This window comes from Electrona antarctica, assembly GCF_951216825.1.
Source record: "Electrona antarctica genome assembly, chromosome: 19".
NCBI classification, from domain to species: domain Eukaryota; kingdom Metazoa; phylum Chordata; class Actinopteri; order Myctophiformes; family Myctophidae; genus Electrona; species Electrona antarctica.
This window is the reverse complement of record NC_136800.1, coordinates 38458325-38474004: the sequence shown is the minus strand read 5'-3', so window position 1 is coordinate 38474004 and position 15680 is coordinate 38458325. Positions and strand designations below refer to the sequence as shown.

The window sequence follows — 15680 nt, the reverse complement described above, 5'->3', positions numbered from 1 at the left end:
TGAAGCATGATATTACACAATTACTGCTTCATTGAATGTACTGCAAAACCAATACTTGATAGTTATGCCTATTAAATCCAAAATCAAAATCCAAAATTAATTCCGTAGGACTATGTGGTTTGCATTGCAACAGTGTGTCTTTATATTATTAATTAATAACATAACATAATATCAAATTGAATATCATATTGAATATAAAGGACCCCAATGGAAACAAGCCGTATGCTTTCTTGGGTTTTAAATTCCTGTGCTTTTTTCTGCAAACTGTTAATAAAGTAATCAGTCAATCATTGAATTTTCCCCAGTCAAACACCATGGTCAAACAAGAGTCAAACCAAACGCCAATCGTCATCAGTCTGATCATGACAACTTCCTGTCATTCGACCAATCAGGTGTTCCAAATGCTGATAAAATGCGAAAGAAGAAGAACGCAACCAATCAGGCGTTCTAAATCGGTTTGATACTTTGATTCAAACGAAACGCAGGCAAACAGTGGTCAGTGGTGTGTTTTTGTTGCAAAAAAAAAGAACCTCTGCGTTCGCTCGATAAGTCTTCTTTTTAGTGGTAAGTACGGTAATCCAATGCTGTTCTTCTTTTCTTGACCAAATGACAATGTTATTTAGATGGCCAGTTGTTTAGACAAATGCAATATTTTGCCTGGTGTCTAGTTTATTCGATGCACCACTAGATTTTGTTCTCTCGGCACTCCACTGCGACGTGGAGAACTTTGACAGGAGTTCATGCTTATTCCGATAAATCGATTGGGATAAAGGTGCTAAATGGCTAAAGTATCCATTGTAAGTTTAATGTCGCAAAAAGTCATGTTCGGCTAACGACCGTTTGTTACTTTACAGTGTTTTCGGCGCAGGCGGAACTACTTACCTCGAAGAAATGGAGGCACATATTGTTGGAAGTCTGCTCGGCCAGACTGTGAACATAGGCAGAAGCGATGGTCAGTCCATGTCATTTCTTTGCTCTATATTCCCATAATAATTGCAGTTGTCGCTAACTAGTCTTTTTGTGTAATTATGGGAAGGTTTGCTGTTTAAAATAGGATAAGTATTTTATCTTCAACTGTATATATATATATGTATATGTATGTGTATGAGTGATCCAGTTGACCATCTCTTTTTCTTTTCTTTTTACTCAAATGTATGAAATTTATGTTCATCATACCCATTTCATGAATCTATATGCAACTAGGCCGAGTTCATGCTTCAGTGGTGAAGTCCGTGGACGAAGCCAAAGGTGCGGTTATGGTGGAGTGGACAGAGAGGAATGCAATCAAACGGAAGGAGGCAAGTGTCAAAGCCAGATGTAATTTATATGGCAACCTTATAGCCCATCATGTCCACTATAACGACCCATTTAGACCTGAGGCCAATTTGAAAAACGCCTTCTAAATCTTAACTTTTTTGGAAAATTCCAAAACCTTAAAACGGGGAAAGCATCAGTGTCATTTTAGATGTTTCTGTATAGTAACAGGATTGTTTTTTTTTTTTAAATGGGTATAACGACAATCGTATCGGTTGTCCTGGTCTTAAAGGGGAAAACCACCCATTTTCAACATTTTACTATGTCATTAATATACCTTAGAGCTGTTGTGTGGAAATAATAAAAAGTCCCCCCATTCTGTGTTTCCTAGAACTGTAATTATGAAAAAAAATCATTAACATGGTAACACATCTTGATGATGTCATCAAGATGTGTTTCACCATGTTAATGATTTTTTTCAGACCTAGTTCTAGGAAACACAGAATGGGGGAACTTTTGTATTATTTCCACACAACAGCTCTAAGGTATATTAATGACATAGTAAAATGTTGAAAATGGGTGGTTTTCCCCTTTAATGAGTGAACGAACTATACTGCCTGTCCAACATTAACCATGTTTACTGATAAACTGATTACTGATGTAAGTGTTTATGGATATGTTAAGTCGGCCAGGTCAACAAGTATTCACCCTTGGTTGACGAATGTTTCACAGAAACCCTGCCTAACCTCTACCCATGTTAATCTGTGGTGTACAGGTGGATTTTGAAGACCTGTGCGCCCACAACAAGGAGCTCCTGCTTCACCTCACCTCTTTGGTTGTGAAAGAGACTCCGTCCATAGACAAGGCAAGTGTGAACGGGTACAGGCTTTAGTTCCGACATACTATTGAGCCGAAACCTCAATCCCTAACCTAGCCCGTCTCCGGACCCCCCGGGTTGAGCTCCTTTGGACCCCTACCGGCTTCAAGCGACATGGGATGCAATCTGATTTACCCTGACTTAGCCCTGTGCTGCGCTGTGGGTGTCACGCTGACATATTCCAAACGAAGCATATGAACGCTATAGCAGACAACGAACCATCTGACCCCCCCCCCCCCCGCGCGAACGGCTCAGAAGCCGTTAAGTATTTTTAATGTTTGTACGACTGTTTTGGCAGCTCTCTTCCTTCCTTCCTTGACTTCCTTATTGACATCCTATTGTACCGCCTCCATCACCTGCGACAGAGCGCCGGAACTGGCTATCTGCGCGTTCCTGCCTCTGTCGCAGGTAGCTGCCAAAACGGTCGTACAAACATTAAAAATACTTAACGGCTTCTGAGCCGTTCGCGGGGGGGGGGGTCAGATGGTTCGTTGTTTCCTATAGCGTTCATATGCTTCGTTTGGAATATGTCAGCGTGACACCCACAGCACAGCACAGGGCTAAGTCAGGGTAAATCAGATTGCATCCCATGTCGCTTGAAGCCGGTGATACCGGACCCTACGTGGTAGGGGTCCAAAGGAGCTCAACCCGGGGGGTCCGGAGACGGGCTATCCCTAACCATAACCGCAAGCACGGGAGCAGCACATGTCGGACCATCGCATTTTCGCATCGCATATCCCTGCGCTTCGGACCTTTGGTGTGTCGGATCTGCGTGTGAACTAGGTTTCCATGCAATCAAGATATTGACAAGTTTAGCTTCTTTGGCTTTTCCCTTAACCTGAAACTGATTGGTGGCCTGCACTGGAGATGTCCCTAGCCTTGTTTGTGCTGATATGATGTACTTTTTGTTTTGTTGTCCCCCCCCCCCATTTTGGAATATCCACATAGTGAGTCTGTAACCGGAGATGAAACTGCATGCATGGGTGTGTGCTTCATATAATTGGTCCTCGCTAATGTTCATAATCATTTTGTCTACTGTGGCTCGGAGGACTAGACATTTCAATAGAAAACTCCATGCTTTCTATTACTGGGAAGTTGGCATGCTGTAATGGAATCCATTGTACTTAATCTAAAACATTGAAATTGTTTGCTGGGAAAAAAAACTGCGTAATGGTGGTCTGGTAAATCGCTGCACAGTAGAAACAAATGGGTACTTATCATGAGCATTAATGATGACCACTATATGGATGAAGTTGTCCATGAGTGATATGGCTTGTTGCATGAGCTCATAGTGTCATGTCTGTCATGATAACTGTACACCTGTCTCTTTTCTTTCCCTTTGCAGAAATACCTTAGCCGCCTGCGCTCGTCCAGGATTCCTGCTCCTCCAACTGGTATGTAAATTGGTTTTCACTACAACTCTGATTCACATCCATTTTGGCATTGTATATATTGACCCAACAATTTCTTTCTTTTTAAAAACGAAAGCCTCTGTTCCAGCAGCTGTTGTGGCTGAACAGACAGGTTGGCATGCTATATACATGTTTCTCTTTGTAAAGCTGACAATCACATATTCCTTAAGCATTCTCCATAAGGTCATGAACGGGTGTTTTGGGATTATGTTGCCTGTAAAGTCATTGTGTAGCTGATGATCATATCTGAACAGTTGAATTGTTACAGGTTAAGGGGGAAATGAAATCCTAATTTAATGGTTTTATGCGACGTATGCAAGCCTATCAGGAAAGGAGTGTATTGTACCATCACATGGTTGTTTTTTTAACACAGACCATGCACATTTATCAACACGTCATTTTGCAAATGTAAATGGGCCAGAGTTGGCCATAAGCAAATTTTAATATATATTTTTTTAGATGTGTTAATGTGAAAACTTAATTTCTTATCACATCTGACTATGCAATGACTTTATGCATGTTCCCTTATTGGCAACTCCATGAAATGCTGTCTTCACTTGATAATGTAATAATCACCAAATGTGATTTAATATGCTTTTAAATGTGATTTAATTTGCTTTTCATTTCAGTCTTGTAGATTTTAATACCTGCTGAGCTTAGCCTTTCACTTTTCGGTGGGGGTGCATGTCAGTCTTTAAGGGCAGCCCTGCCGATTTAACCAGAATGTTAAATCTGTGATGGAGCTGTGAAATTCTGATGACACTTACTGTAGACTGCCGTTCCAGCACCTTTGCAGTTGTCTTTTGCTTCTGTGGCTCAGAAACCCCAAGTCTTTGTTTCTCTCCCCAAGTGCATGCTGTAGTTTACTTTGAAATAATCTCCTTTTCCACATTGTGTAAAAGTCAAGTTCAATCATTACTATCACAACTCGTGTTGCTGTTTGACTTACATTTCACTTCTTTAGTTTGCAGGGCTTCGACAAGGCAAACATGCATGTTTGTGGCGCCACTTCAACCCACATTCGCAGAGCCAACTCCTTCAAACTCTGCCCTCCCCTCAACTGGAACTGGTTGGTATTTACTTCACCCCCTGATCTGGCTTCATGAGACTAACATGCATGCATCTGTATATTTATAACTAACTCGTATCTCTCTCTCCTTAGTGGCCACCAAAAAGGTGAGGAAGGATGCCGGCGGCTATAATCGTCTCCGTGAGGAGGCGAAGGAGAACGACGAGACCCAGGACATTGTAAACGTGCTCAAAGGTCAGGATTGGGGGGGGGTGGAATCATATTCACTGTCCACTAGCTGAACTACAACCGACTATGAACCATTGTGTTAAACAAGAAAATGGACTAGACTTGTTTGTTGGTTTTTTTACTGACCGTAATGTTGCATATTCTGTACACAGGCCCAAGAGCATCCATGGCTCCAAAGGATAAAATCAAACCCAACAAAAGGATGTCTGGTGTTGTGAAACCCCCTGATGTTCAAACCAAGAGGGGGAAGGTGAGACAAATTGCCTAGGAATTGTGCCAAGGGAATCCAGTTAATCGTCTAAGGCTAGGCTAGTAACATGTTAAATGGAGAGGCATAAGAGGTCGCTCACTTTTCTTCAAAGTCTGAGCTAACCCTACAATGCCTTAATCTGAAAACTCACCTCTTCAGACCCCATAGATATTAAAAAATAGATGCCTCATCTCACTGGGAGAGGAAGTACGCCGGAACTGTGGAAGGCACGTTACGTCACGCTGCCACTCAAGTGATTACTGGCCAATCGCAGCGCATCCTTTCCGGGACTTACAGACCCGAACATGCGCTCTGTGACGCACGCTCATGCGTCTGCGGGGCTTCGCAAGGAATCTCGGGAAAGTTTTGCCCTCCCTTGAGCACATGCGCTCCAGAGCCGGAAAGGGCGTCTACGTTTATGTCCATTCAGACCCCACATTGCACTTGCCCTAGCCACAATGGCCTTACAGGCATATGCAAAGGCAAACAATTATGGAATTTAGTTTGTATATTATGTAGACATAGTTGCCGTCAACTGTGTTTTGTCTATTTTTATTTAACCACAGTAGTTGCAGGTGAAAGTAGCTAGACTCAAATTTGGCAATTCCTCTGAGCGCAAGATTGACACGTCGGTCATTGTAGCACCTGAAAAAAATGTCTATGCCTTCTGCTTTTGTGACTCACTGGACTGGCAGATTTAGGCTGAGGCCTGCTGGTAGACTATTTGTCCTTTGGTTTAATTCCCATTTGTTTCCTGCAGTTTGGAGAGGTCTCCCGAGAGGTCTCCCGGCCCAACCAGAAGTTTTATGAAATGATCGAGGAGTTCAGAGAGACCCTGGACATGAACCCTCCCACACCTATGGATGAAGTAAGATGTTAACTTTATTCTTTTGCACAATGGGTGCATGCTGTATCAATTTTGTAATGTGTACATGGATGATTGTAGCATTCACCCAGAATCGCTAATGGGAGCTGTACTTATTAGGGCTGCAAGATATTGGGAAGCGGTGTTGAATATTGTGATATAATCCGGTTTGCTGCTCACATAAAACCCAGGTGTGCGACTGTGCGTGACTGGGTCTAAAAGAAAAAAAACATTACCTGAATTGTAATGGATTATTTTCCATATTTTGTAGCCCTACCTATGACCTAGTAGTCAGCTTAGAACATCTTTGATGGCTTATCGCTGATCTCAGTTTCTCAATTCTGATCTTTATTTCTTTGTACAGGTGGAAGATCAAAAGCTATGCGTGTGCATCCGCAAGCGGCCATTCAACAATAAAGGTATGCGGGCCATTCAACAATGTTTAAAGAAGAAACATGTTATCAAAACCTGTTATCAGTTTTGCATGAAATAAAATGTACACTACTAAATGATGTACTATATCTGTGTTGGTCATCTCGGTGATCCCATGTTTCTGACCTTTACCACTTACATCTTATACTTTGTTCCTATGAGGTTGCTGTCGGCAACCTCATGGGAATGGAGTACATCATTGTTGGTATCCTCTACCCTGTAGCATTCCTTTTTAACGGAGCCATGAGGTGTTGCCAAAACGGACTAGTACACTAAAATGCATGTTCCATACAGTATGACTTTAAATGAGTACTTAACCACTGCGAAATGAGGTTTTCATTTGATGGCTGATTATTTATTTTCCCTGATCTGTCATGTTCCCAGAACTGGCTAGAAGGGAGATTGATGTGGTCTCTGTGCCCGGCAATGGAACTGTGCTGGTCCATGAACCCAAGACCAAGGTGGATCTCACAAAGTACCTGGAGAATCAGGAGTTTCACTTTGATTACTCCTTTGATGAGAGCGCCACCAATGACATGGTCTACAGGTAATCCTATCGCCTATTTCTTTACTCCAGTGCTTCTCAAACCCCAATGTGCTATACAGCCACGGACGGGTCCAATTTTTTTTTTTTTTTTTAAACTCCTGCCATGAGGTGAAACAAAAGACCAGCTCATGCTCCATATGACAGCATGTGTTTTTGAGCAGAATGTTGCAAATAACTTTATTTGGTCTGAATTACCTTTCAGTTTGAAATGCCACTGTTTAGAACACCAGACGAGGCCTTTAGATCTTAGCAGTTCCCTACTCTATGCTCTGGTATTGTGACTTTGTGGGACCTATTTCCCTACAGGTCATTGGTTTTTAGACTGCAATTAACCACTGGAAACATGGCATCCCTGTTCTGGGCCAAGTGGTTAAAAGGACAGGATTAATTATCCCTCCCCCCCAATAGGTTCACAGCCAAACCCCTGGTCCAGTCGATCTTTGATGGTGCCATGGCAACTTGCTTTGCGTATGGACAAACGGGCAGTGGAAAGACCCATGTAAGTGTGCAGTCTGTTCATAGTGCCGGAGAACACAAGATCACACATTTTATGCACTATGGGTTGAATCTTTGAGCCTACTAATGCGGTAGTTAAAATGTACCATGTGCTTATGGTATGTCACTTTACTTATTTTCAGACCATGGGAGGCGACTTCTCTGGGAAGCGCCAGAACAGCACTAAAGGCATCTATGCCTTGGCAGGTAAGCCATACTCATACAATTTCCATACCCAAAACCATGTCGTCTTAAAAAATGGCTACCTCATGGATTAAAGGTCACAGTCGAGCATAAAATGCATCGCGGCACCACACATTGTATGCTTGTAGATGGCTCATTGCTGGTTATTCATTATTTTGGATTAAAACTTGCAATAAATGCTACGTCAATGTTCCAGAAAATCCTAATGAGCTCAGATAATCAGATATGTAAGCAAAGGTTAAAGCCTCAATCTTTGATTTCTTAAACTGGTTGGCTATGGCAGGCTACCAAAACATAATTATGCTAATTGTTTATGAAACTGTGCTAATTCACTAACCAATCACACTAGGACTTTGACCTAGCAACATCTTTCAGTCATTTTATTATTGCTTTAATCCATGCGCCCCCACTAGGCTAGTTGGGTGTTAAACCACTTAATCCTGTATATTTTGTTGACGGGGTTCCCTAGCTTCACTGAAAATCTGATTCTCTTAGCTGAAGATCGCTGACCGTTCACATTGCGCTGTGAGCTTGTAGATCTGCTATATATGGCAGAAATGGGGCAACTTGCAATTTGTTTTTGTCCCTTACACAGCCCATGATGTGTTCAGCCTAATTACCAGCCGGAGGTATGCCCACTTGGATCTCTGTCCATACGTCTCCTTCTTTGAGATTTACAATGGCAAGGTATGAAAACTATTAATCTAATAAACATGTGCTGTTGTACCCAAATGTGTAGCGATCACTTACATTTTCAACCTAATCTTCGTATCGTATCGGGTCCTCAATGCTCATTAATAAGATGGCACAGTTTCCGTCTACTCACTCTGTTTCACTTATTGGTGGGCTAAGTATGGACAGTTCTAAAATCTGCCATTGGAGGCTCCAAGTTAATACAAACTGCAGTCATTCTCTTCTGGAAAGTTGGTATGCTGAAATGAAAGCCATATTATTACAAATTTATACTTGCCAAACCTGCCTACTGGTGATGACATTGGTCGACTGGGTTCTGACTGTCCAGAAATTGTACCATTTTGTTGGTGAGGCCCAATTATCAGTAGGGTTGCACGACATAATCGGACATATCGGCCAGAAAAATGCCGTATCTGAACGGTCTCAAAATAAGACAAAAATAATTGGTTTTCACCAGCAAAAATGGTAAATGAATGAAATGTTTTAAAATTCATCAATGAGTTCAATATAAATCAAACGTTTCTAGTATCTCTAGTCTAGAACAAAAGCCTAACCAAATTTCATGTAAAATCCATGTAAAAATAAACTTTACATTTTTCTTCTGTGTACTTTTCTCATTCAGTAGTCATTCAGTTGTGAAAACAGACACAGGCTTTGGGCCAGGCCTAGGCTTGTTTCCATTGTGGTCCTCTGTATAATATCGGCAGATATGACCCTGCAAATCGAGATCGGATATCGGTCATAATTTCATAATCGTGCTCTCCTAATAATGAGGGATGGAACATGGCTGGAATGGTCCTGAAGTCCTACATCCTATTATGGACTTGTGTGGAGGGAAAAAATTGTCAATACCCCTCGGCTTGTACCGTAAACAGTTTTTAGCAAAGTTGTATTAAACACTTTAATAGTGTGTTGTCTATAATGACATAGCAGATTGAAGTGGCTAAGCGATAATATGTGGCTGGAACTCCCTGCCCAGCTGCAGGGCTGGAAAACGAGGAAGTGAGTTGATCAAATGGAATCCATTTTCGCATTTTTCGGGTGCTGCTTTGTCTATTTCTCACTCAAATGTTTTCAAAGACATTTTTGAGAGCAATGTTTGGCTGCAAATGACATTGTGTGCGTTTACATGGCTGTCATGTTGGAAACGGCAGTAAATCAGCAGGGCGCAGCTGGTGCTCCGAGGGTTTGATTAGGCATCGGTCTGTTATAGAGTGGTCATTATCCAGAAATAACAGACTGCTGAATTCAGCGATTGACCAATCAACAAAGCCATGTAATGTATTCTAATTGGTGGGGCGTGTGTGGACCAAATGCACCAACATGACAAAGTGTTCTGATGGTTTTCATCCGGAAAGGATTGAGTGAACTTGTGCTTTGTCATTTCAGGTCTATGATTTATTGAACAACAAGACCCAACTGCGTGTTCTGGAGGATGAGCGGCAGAATATTCAGGTGGTCGGCCTGCAGGAAGTGGGTGTCTCTGCAGCGGAGGACGTCATCAAGATCATAGAAGTTGGCAGTTCTTGCAGGTACAGTATATTATTATTAACAATGTCACCCATGTTTGTGAAGTCTTCGTTTTCAAAAATGGCAGATCTACAAGCCAATCTACTTCCATTTTTAACCCATCAAGACCTGAAACCAGATTCTACAAAATGTCTTCCAAATCCTGACCGTTTTCTGAAAAACGTATCGGTGGTGCACTGTTGCTCAATTCTGTTGGTCCTTGACATGAAAAGGTGTATCTGTATTTGACCGCAGGCCCCCCATCAGAAAATATGTTGTTCCAGGCACCCCAGAAGCAAATATTTGAGTTAAAAATGTTCACTGTGAATTTCTTTTTCAAATATTTCCATTTCTTTCTCCAAAAATAGCTATTTTTCAACCGCTAAAGTTACAAAAATAATGGTTAAAATGTTTCAAAGCTAAGCCGACACAGACGCTCTGTCCTACTGACTGTTCTCTTCTGTCACTCCTATAGGACGTCTGGTCAGACGTCTGCGAATGCCAACTCGTCCCGCTCCCACGCCATCCTCCAGATTGTCCTGCGATGCAACAACCGCGCCAAGACCTTGCACGGAAAGTTCTCTCTGATCGACCTGGCTGGGAACGAGCGGGGCTCGGACGTCAGCAGCAACGACCGTGCCACAATGGTGGAAACCAATGAGATCAACCGCAGCTTGCTGGCCCTGAAGGTATTAAGCATAGATGTATACAAAAAATGGATGCCTCATTGGCCGCTGCAGTTCGATGGAGCGATGTGTGTTGAAGGAGGGCCGGAAGAATTTACACTGGGGCAGGAAGTACGCCGGAAGTGTGACAGGCACGTTACGTCACACTGCCACTCAAGTGATTACTAGCCAATCACAGCGCATCTTTTCCGGGCCTTATCAGACCCGAACATGCGCTCTGTGACATGCTTCCACGGTGCTTCGCAAGGAATCTTAGGAAAGTTTTGCCCCCCCTTGAGCACATACGCTCCAGAGCTGGAAAGGGAGTCTACCTTTATATGTCTATGGTATTAAGACTGGCTGCACACTGTCTCTGAAGTCGCAGTGGTGGAAGGAAAGGGCAGAAACCTTATCTCCATATTCTAACTTTTTCTTTTTTTTAAACGCTCGACTACAACATCACACAAGCATCTAAACCGCATTTTGTGTGTGTGTAGATCTGCTGCTTTGTTACATAGTTTTGGAAATTATATGAATATTTTACTTCTACTCTATTAATCTGCTTTAGTTAACATGAATGTTATGTATAATCTAAATATGCAACATGGCTAGCCAACCCTATTTTACTTCAGTGCAAAGGTATGGCGTAAAAAATGCACTTGAGAAAAAATAAAATGCAGGACATGACTTGATCTGAGTTCCCAGAAGTTCTTTCTTGCCACCTTACTGTTTTAGATGCTGATTTAAAGCTGACATATCTCAGAGGTCCTTTAGTGACATCTAGAGGCAGTGATCGGATATTACACGAATCCATGAGCTGCAAAATTGACTGAATTCTAAAATGCACTTCAAAATGTTGATGCTCAATATATATTGGTCACACATGCACTCTTATTTATTATAACTTTTTTTTCTCCAGTAATTTGTAGTCTGGGCTTTTAATGAAATAAAGTGTTTCTCTCACTCCCACAGGAATGCATTCGCTCCTTGGGGAGGCATGGGGACCATGTGCCGTTCAGACTGAGCACCTTGACAAAGGTACTCAGAGACTCCTTCATCGGTGAAAAGTCCAGGACCTGCATGGTATGTATACAAACATGGAACAATTAAAATGCCTACTGGCATCCAGCGTGTTTCGGAATAAATCAATTTAATAAAAGCAATGCGTTTTAAATATTTAGGTGCATGTCAATCAATGCAAAAGGCAACCTTCCTTCAGTAATAACTACAATATGTACCATTGTGACACGTGATAAAGAAATAATTGTGCAGAAGTCATGACTGTTGCACCATTTCTCCTACTGCAGTTTACTCGACAAAAAAATCAGTCGCTTTGTTAGTTTCTACTTTATTTATAGAAAATGGAAATCCATTTGCAAAAACAGACTTATTTGTACTATACGCAGACAAAAAGGAATCTGAGCCACTTTGTTTTTGCAAATGATGAAAATCATCAATGTATGCTAGGAATTACTCCTGTCTCGAAGTTTTGTATAGGTTCTATAAAGCACCATAGGCTAGCAATTCTGTTGGCCTAGGACTTCTCTACTTGGAAGTGCCCACAACCTACAAAATTACACTGGTATTTGAGTCTTTTTGCTGCCAACAGATTGGAGAAGACTAAAAAGACCTGACGGATGAAAAATGCTTTAAAACCATGCAAATGACTGGTGCTCAGTTGTTTAACCATGAATATTAACGTACCTGCACCTTACCTCCTTCTCGCCAGATCGCACTGGTGTCTCCAGGCATGGCTTCATGTGACTACACCATGAATACTCTGCGCTATGCGGACAGGTAGACGTTTATTTCATGAAACTACAACTGTGGTCCCCATTTGTACACTTGACAGAGTTGGCTCTGGACCTGTTTGGAACCTTTCTAGAAACCCTGAGGGTCCCTGGTCCTTGAGTTTCTCTGACCACTCGGAGTGGGACTGGAAATTGGTACACCGCAAACTCAAGAATGTTAAATATTCTCCAGATAATTTCTTCCACTTACCACTTAGTATTTACGGTGTATAGAATCTACTCTGTAAAAGTGCAGAGTAGATTCTAGTGCAGTGCCTGTTGGGAACGAGCCGGTTTTGGAGAACCGCTCGGACATTGCAGAATTTCCATTCCACACAGGTCTGCCAAGTGTCAAGAGTCACTCGAATGAACGGTTCACAATGTAAATACATTAGGGGGTGTGACGATTCAGTAACTGCATCGAAACATCTATGTAAATATCGTTTGACTTTGTATCAAATCATTTTGCAATGCAAATGAATCAATTATTGATCAATACTAAGTACGTGTGCGTTGTCTTTAGCAATTTTAAGAAAAGGGGTTTAATTACTTTTCAATATCGCTACACTTGGTCTATCGATAAATATGTGTATTCTTTGTTTATGTCAAGTTGTGGGTTTGTCCATATGTGTTACTTCAAATACAATGTCCATGTACTGTATGCCAGATAACCACCGTTCACTTATTTATATCCCTTTATTTCCCTTAACCCATTTAGACCTGGTGCAGCCTATACCTTTGAATCCGGGAGCTAAATGGGTTAAAAGGAAACTGCACTGTCCACACGTTTCACACAGATTTAATTTATTTGTTACTGTGGATTATAAATCATTGTCATCAACCATGTATTGTAATGCGTATCGTTACACCTGACCCTTACCATGCATATATACATAGTCACAGAATGGCCATGCATACAGATACAAGTCACCTCTTGATTGGGTTTTCTTGTCATTTCTATTAGGGTGAAGGAGTTGAACGGTCCCAAGGCCCAGCGACCCGCCAAGGCAGCAAAACCCATAGACAACAGCTCATCAGAGGAGGAGGAGGAGGAGGAGGAAGAGGTCAGATTGGACACGGCGCCCAAATATCCTGACTGAAATACTAAGTCTTACTGAAATACTAAATCGTACTAATCTCTGAATGTCATTGATTGTTTTCCTCTGCAGGACTCGATCCAGTCCGACCCCTACGCCCTGGTGTCGGAGCTAGAGGACAAGGTCCAGGGCGAGATACAGGTAGAATTTCCCTTGACTAATAACATGTCCTTGCTACTTTTTGAGACAGTTTCCGGCTTGGTGTTTGACGCTTCCAAGTTATAGCTGCGTTATTGTATTTGGCCACTTAAATTCTATATACTTATGTTAGGTGACCTGGGTATACTTTGCCCCCTCTTTTCCATTACCAATTCTCTCCCAAAATAGCTAAGCTCATAACGCAATGTTTGCCAATGTTATCAATCATGATATGTCCAGAAGAGGGATGTGTATGGTTAATTTGGTTAAAATTGCATCTTGATTTGATTGTTTTCCAGAGATTCAGTGAAGTGTCTCAGAGAGCCAGTGAGGTTCTTGAACCAATGAGGCACATCTCATATGACGTGGCGGTTGCCCTCCCTGATCTGCTGGACTACTCCAGACGTGTGCAGGAATATTCCAGCAGTCTGCAAGGTTGGAGTTTATTTATTACACTATTTAGATTGAGTGTCATGATACTTCTTGTGACCAAAAGCAGATGAATGAATAGGCTAGTGAGGGCATATCGTTTCTGTCGGGCAGAAACCTTGTATCCATATTTCAACTTCTGTTTTATGGGGGGGGAAATTAATGCCCGGTCATAGAACATGCAAAAGTAGCAAGGGGGGGGTGGCGGCAAGGGGCCAGTGAGGCTATTCAACGTTGAAGCTCTGGGCCCTAGTGGTAGGAGGAGGGACTACAGGCGGACCCGTGGATTCATGACCAGGAAACCCCGTGCAGCTGGGCTTTAACATTGAGCGCTCGGTTGCACTTCCGCATTTGACCACCAAAATTTGGTGGTCAAATGCGGAAGTAGACGTTCTGAGACGGTACTTCCGGCAGTCTTCCGGGTGCTTCAAAACGCCACTGAGCAACTTCCACTGACATGAATAGCTGGGGGGGCAGAGCTTCGCGCCAGTTCAGTCTCTATCCTTTTATATACTCTATGGGTGGCGGTCACCAAAATCAGAAGGGAACCCTGCAGTGTCACTGGTACTGTGCCACATTAACCATTGAAAACCCATATACTTCGTAAACTGGATATGAGTTGGTGTTTTACTTTGGCGTTGCTTTAAACTAAATCTCTGCAAGGACATTGCTAATGCCCCCCAGAATAAGAATGCTAGGGTTCACATGATTGAGGGGCACCAGCCCCTCCTATGCACAGCTTTGTGTGTTTGTCTTTGTTGAAGAGTGCCCCTTCATAAAAGTGTTTTTTTTTTCCTTCCCCCTTGTGTAACGCAACGGCACTGCTCACGCTCGGTGGCTTTAGTTTATGTGGTCTTAAGCTGGTCTAGTTTCTGCCCAACATGACTGAGGGTGTAGCAACTTTATCACACCATATCAACATTGGATCACTGAATGCTATCGTTTCTGGTCTTTGAATTTGTCTGGTTTGTGTTTAGTCTTTATTTTTTAGCAAACTGACTGTCTCTGTCGGGTGGAAACCTAGGGCACATTCGGAAATGGCGCACTGTGCAATGCAAACTAATAGGAGAGTGTGCTCTGGTGCGCTATTTCCGAATGCGCCCCTAATGTGTCAAACAGTTTACAGGATTCAAAATTTCAAATGTAAAAACATGGCAAAGTAGTAGTAGATCGGCAAGCAACACGTCTGTGCTGCGTTTCGAGCTTGCAGATCTGCTACTTTTGATGCTGTAGTTGATCAAGGTATGATGATGATTTATAATTGTGTTTTCCTCTGTCACCATGTAGCTGCTGTGGAGGCTCTGCAGGCTGCTGTGGAGGAGGAGCGAGTGTCACGTCTGCCCAAAGCGTCAGGCTCCCGCCGCTGAGCAGCCCTGGAGAACGCCTGTACTATTAATGTTTTGAAATGTTTGTTCCGTTTTAAGTTGTTGAGGTTTTAAATGTGTTTTGTAATAAAGTAATTTGTCATATACTACTTGGGTCATTTTGTCTTTAACTTTGGAGTGGTCCCATGTCTGTGAAATTATTCCTAAAGATATTTTGTCAAGATGCTGGTACAGTAGCTCCTAGTTGCCTATGGGCTAATTTCCCCTAACCTAAGGATGAGGCTGCAATTGTACAGATTGGTTAAAGTATTGTATTAATTCTAATAAGTCTTGCTTGATATGCTATGAAACTGCACATGTCTGACCACTTAACACGCCAACTGATGTGTAGGCAAAGTGTAGATACTTGTGTAAATATTGGACTGTGGTTGAGTACTTTG

The 15680-nt window shown here is 42.2% G+C and overlaps 1 protein-coding gene across 2 annotated transcripts; it reads left to right on the top strand.

The window, feature by feature from the left end:
• Nucleotides 1-428: 428 nt before the first annotated feature.
• On the top strand, nt 429-15389 carry kif2c (kinesin family member 2C). Of its 2 annotated transcripts, XM_079529910.1 has the most exons (23): nt 429-564; nt 855-952; nt 1204-1298; nt 2030-2119; nt 3477-3525; nt 3620-3655; nt 4508-4612; nt 4706-4807; nt 4954-5051; nt 5812-5919; nt 6281-6335; nt 6733-6895; nt 7304-7394; nt 7534-7597; nt 8190-8281; nt 9677-9819; nt 10272-10485; nt 11434-11544; nt 12191-12258; nt 13216-13315; nt 13421-13489; nt 13786-13921; nt 15203-15389. In XM_079529910.1, the coding sequence occupies exons 2-23, from the start codon at nt 892-894 to the stop codon at nt 15280-15282; spliced, it is 2130 nt and encodes a 709-aa protein (XP_079386036.1). In that variant the 5' UTR covers nt 429-564; nt 855-891; the 3' UTR covers nt 15283-15389. The 2 variants fall into 2 exon arrangements, with proteins under 2 accessions (XP_079386036.1, XP_079386037.1); XM_079529911.1 differs by lacking the exon at nt 3620-3655.
• Nucleotides 15390-15680: the final 291 nt, after the last annotated feature.

Coding starts and splice junctions, on each gene's coding strand:
- kif2c (XM_079529910.1), top strand. CDS start 892: ATGGAGGCACATATTGTTGGAAGTCTGCTCGGCCAGACTGTGAACATA. Junction 4,808..4,953: donor CATTGTAAACGTGCTCAAAG/GTCAGGATTGGG, acceptor TTCTGTACACAG/GCCCAAGAGCATCCATGGCT. Junction 9,820..10,271: donor GAAGTTGGCAGTTCTTGCAG/GTACAGTATATT, acceptor TCACTCCTATAG/GACGTCTGGTCAGACGTCTG.